At 38.2% G+C, this 4,242-nt stretch overlaps 1 protein-coding gene across 1 annotated transcript; it reads right to left on the bottom strand.

Annotated features, from left to right (window-relative positions):
* Window positions 1–212: 212 nt before the first annotated feature.
* Window positions 213–2,543, bottom strand: LOC306648715 (UBX domain-containing protein 2A). Its single transcript, XM_079119005.1, has 2 exons — window positions 2,294–2,543; window positions 213–2,233 (listed from the first exon to the last, which is right to left on the bottom strand). The coding sequence occupies exon 2, from the start codon at window positions 2,218–2,220 to the stop codon at window positions 1,444–1,446; it is 777 nt and encodes a 258-aa protein (XP_078975131.1). The 5' UTR covers window positions 2,221–2,233; window positions 2,294–2,543; the 3' UTR covers window positions 213–1,443.
* Between the last annotated feature and the right edge of the window lie 1,699 nt (window positions 2,544–4,242).

Consider the following 4,242-nt stretch of genomic DNA (forward strand, 5'->3'; position numbering starts at 1 on the left):
ATTTATTTACATGCGATGCTGAGGATTGAACCCAATGCCTCACACATGCTAGGCAAGCACTCTACCACTAAGCTACAGCCCCAGCCGTAATACTTTATTTTTAATGATTCATTGGTAAAAAAGCTTAAGTTTCAAGCCAGGGTTTTAATCTGATTTAAGTTTTGAAGTTTAACTAGTTTTAGTTAAACTTAAACTTAAACTTAAACTTAGGAGTTTAACTAGTTTTAGTTAAACTCCTAAGATGTCTTGGTGATATAAAAATGTAATAAATAATCTGTTAATGTATACATAGGGGATACAAGAAATAAAAAAATTGTACTTCAAGTGATATATTTAAAAACATTCTTTAATTAGTAATGTGATAACCTAGTAGCATATTCTGACTGGTGGGAAATGAATGGCTAAATACCTAATTGTTAACTAAAAATAAATCCCTAGCTAGGCATGGCGGCACATATCGTAAATCCCAGTGACATAGGAGGATGAGGCAAGGGGGCCAGCCTCAGAGACTTAGCAAGATCCTGTCTCAAAATAAAAAATAACAAGGGCTGGGGATGTGGCTTAGCGTTAAAAAGCCAGGATTTCCCCACACCAAAAAACAAACAAACAAACAAACAAACAAAAAACAACAAACAATGCATACATTCCCAATTAAATAAAAGGTAGGGGGTGCTAGGATGTGGCTCATTAGAGCACTTGCCTAGCATTTGGAGGTACTGGGTTTGATCCCCAGCACTGTAAAAAAGTGAAAGATAAGTTAAAAAAAAAAAAAAATTTAGAAGTACAGAAATGTGAGTGGGTATGTTAACACTGACATTACATTAAGTCATGCAATTTTATTCCTAAATGAAAATACAACTTAGATACTGTAGCCAAATTAATATTCGAGTGTATCCTGCCAGCAGAGTGAAAATTCAGAACACAATGAGTCTTAAACATACCTATGGTAAAAGGTCTTTCTGCCCTTCTGATTATATCTCAGTTATAAAATAATTACACTAATGCTTTTAACCTGTTACGTATAATTTCTTAATATATTGCTATTTAAAAACTCTGAGATAGCTAACATTTAAATAAATACCTGCTATTTAGAAATGTTTCAGTGATTAAAACTGTGAACATTTTTTATTCATTTATACCATATTAAGATTCTAAATGATGTAGCTACTTAATATATGTTGATTAACTGGTCTTTGAAATTAAGTATATGTTTCTTTTTGAGTAGCCTTCTGGGAAAAGTACATTAAATATCATTAAATATAACTTCCAGCCATGTTACTTTCTTAACTTGAAATTATTCAAAAGTCTTCTCCTCAGAAGCAGTAAACAGCACTCACACCGACAGACCAGTGAATCTGACTGGTCCTTCCTCCCATTTTTGCATGTCCACTTCCAACCATCATTTCTCTGTGACATTTCTTCTTAGTCTCTTAAAAATCAATACTATGAAGACTCTCTAAGAGGTTCGGCAGTTTTTTTGAGTCTCTGAATAATTACAGCATTCTGTAAATCTGCTTCTTCTACTGTGAGCGTCTCATCCAGCGATCTGAGGACAGGAAGGGCAGTCGCCAGGGAAAAGGGAGGACTTCTTTGAGGTCCTTGGTATTTTTCAATGAAGTCTTTGATGTGGCTTACCCTATGAGATGTATTGAATTTCTGAACAATCCTTTTCCCATTGGCTAACCAGATCTGTATATTAGTGATGGGTTCCAAGTTGTTCAGTGAAACCATGGACAGATTATTTTTATTTTCAACTTCAGTACTCTTTGCTTTAGAAACAATTTTTGGTGTGGCACTTCCCAGTCTATGACCCTGTCCTGAGAAGGGCTGGAACACAGGCTTTGTAGATACACATAGTTCGCTTTTCTTGTCTTCAACTTTAACATCCACCTCTTCTTTATCAAAAATCCCTTGTAATTCTGAAGGTAATTCCCCTTTTTTGATAGAGTTCAGAAACTGCTGACTTGCACCATCAGAATAACTTCTAAAATCATCATTGACTGTGAATCCATTTTTCCATAATTTTATACTTACATCTACCTCTTTCTTCTGTTCAGTGGGGGACAAGCATTTGGCACCAATCTTCTGAGCCTCCTCAAAAAGGCTGTCAACAAAGTATTCACAATTTGTTTGTTGATTATCACTAAGAGGTTGATTATTGGATCCTGTTTCAGAAACCCACTTCTCTTTTATACTTTCAAGATTATCAACTTCTTTCATTCTCTTTGTGTTACTTCAAAATATCAGGTGAATTGTGGGAGGCAGGTGAAGGTGCCAATCAGGAGATGCCCACCTAGAACAGACATTCTGTATTTCTGGATTGCGCTTTGGCAGCGTTCGCCTTTGGGAAAACGCCTTGATGGCATGTAGCTAGAAGTTTCTGGGCGCCCTTCGAAAGAGCCGAGTGGGGTGCCTGCACTGGGTTCACGAGCCAAGCGGCTAGCAGAGCCCGGAGCCGGAGTCCGCGCTCACCTGGGCTGGGCAGGCGCCTCGCCCGGCCTCCGCGCGTCAGCGTCCTCCCACCGGCCGCAAAGGTGCTGTCCTCAGACCCGGACTCACCCGATCCAGACGCTCGGCGGCCGGAGGCAGAGACTCCACGGCCCCTGGGGAAGCCCGCCCAACCCCGCGGCGAGCGGACGCCGGCCCCGCGCCCGGCCAAACGCGGCGCGGCACCAGTGGTTATTTGTTTTTTGATGTTAAGTTTTTTGAGTTATTTATATGTCCTGGAGATTAATGCTCTATCTGATGTGCAGATGGTAAAGATTTTCTCCCATTCTGTATGCTCTCTTCATGTTATTGTTTTCTTTGCTGAGAAGCTTTTTAGTTTGAATCCATCCCATTTATTGATTCTTGATTTTATTTCTTGTGCTTTGGGAGTCTTGTTAAGGAAGTCAGGTCCTAAGCGGACATGATAAAAATTTGGACCTGCTTTTTCTTCTGTTAGGTGCAGAGTCTGGTCTGATTCCTAGGTCCTTGATCCACTTTGATTTGAGTTTTGTGCAGGGTGAGAGATAAAGGTTTAATTTCATTTTGCTGCATATGGATTTCTGGTTTTCCCAGCACCATTTGTTGAAGAGGCTATCTTTTTACCAATGTATGTTTTTGGCTTAAAATTCATGATGAAAAAGGAAATGTCACAATGGACACTATTGAAATACAGAAGATAATTAGAGACTATTTTGAAAATTTATCCTTCAATAAAATAGAAAATCTCAAAGATATTGACAAATTTCTAGAGACATATGACCTACCCAAACTGAATCAGGAGGACATTCTCAATTTAAACAGATCGATTTCAAGCAATGAAATAAAAGATGCAATCAAAAGCCTACCAACCAAGAAAAACTCAGGACCAGACAGATTCTCAGCTGAGTTCTGCAAGACTTTCAAAGAAGAATTAACACCAACACTCCTCAAATTATTCCATGGGATAATTCTATGACGCTAGTATCGCCCTGATACCAAAACCAGACAAAGACGCATCAAGGAAAGAAATCCTCATGCAATGTTAGAAACATTTTCTATCAATATTGATCTATATTTAAATCGTACAGCATTTCAGTATAAGGATATATTATGTGTTAACCAGTTTATCGTGATGAATGCTCAGACTGTGTCTTCTAAACAGCAGTTCAATGAAAAATTTAGGATGGTGACATTCATCTTCAGGCACTGTTATTTCCTTGGAATAAATATCTAGAATTCGTGCTGTGTCCAAGAATCATCAGTTTTAGATTTGGTGGTATGCAGTGTCTTCCAAATGTTCCTGAGGTTGCATATGTCTCTGATCCTCATGAATAATGGGGTAAATCCTTAATTGGATATAAAGAGTTTGCTGGTACTCTCCTCATTCACCAGAAGAAAAATTCCCCTGATAAAGGTGCTATACAGAGCCTCCAAAAATTTTTATAAGCAATGTCTCATACCAAAACGAACATTAACAGACTTTCCAGGAGGGGGGAAAATCAGATGAACTGAAAGCAAAAATAAGATCTATCAACAGGCTCCAGGTGATCTGTATGTTTGGAGTTACCAGACATGAATTTAAAATAGCTGCTATTAATATGTTCATTGACAATATGGGGAATTTCACCAAAAAATTAAAATCTAAAAAGAACCGAATAGTCCTTGATTTGATAAATACAGTAACTCTTATAAAGTGTTTAAAAGTGAATTAGCAGTGGCTAACACTGTTTATTCTCTGAAACCAGCAGCACTCAGGTTGACTGTGGGCTTCTCCAG

This window comes from Sciurus vulgaris, assembly GCF_902686455.1.
Source record: "Sciurus vulgaris genome assembly, chromosome: 17".
Classification (NCBI taxonomy): domain Eukaryota; kingdom Metazoa; phylum Chordata; class Mammalia; order Rodentia; family Sciuridae; genus Sciurus; species Sciurus vulgaris.

Bases quoted from the DNA above. Each gene is read 5' to 3' on its own strand.
- LOC306648715 (XM_079119005.1), bottom strand. From the start codon at position 2,220: ATGAAAGAAGTTGATAATCTTGAAAGTATAAAAGAGAAGTGGGTTTCT.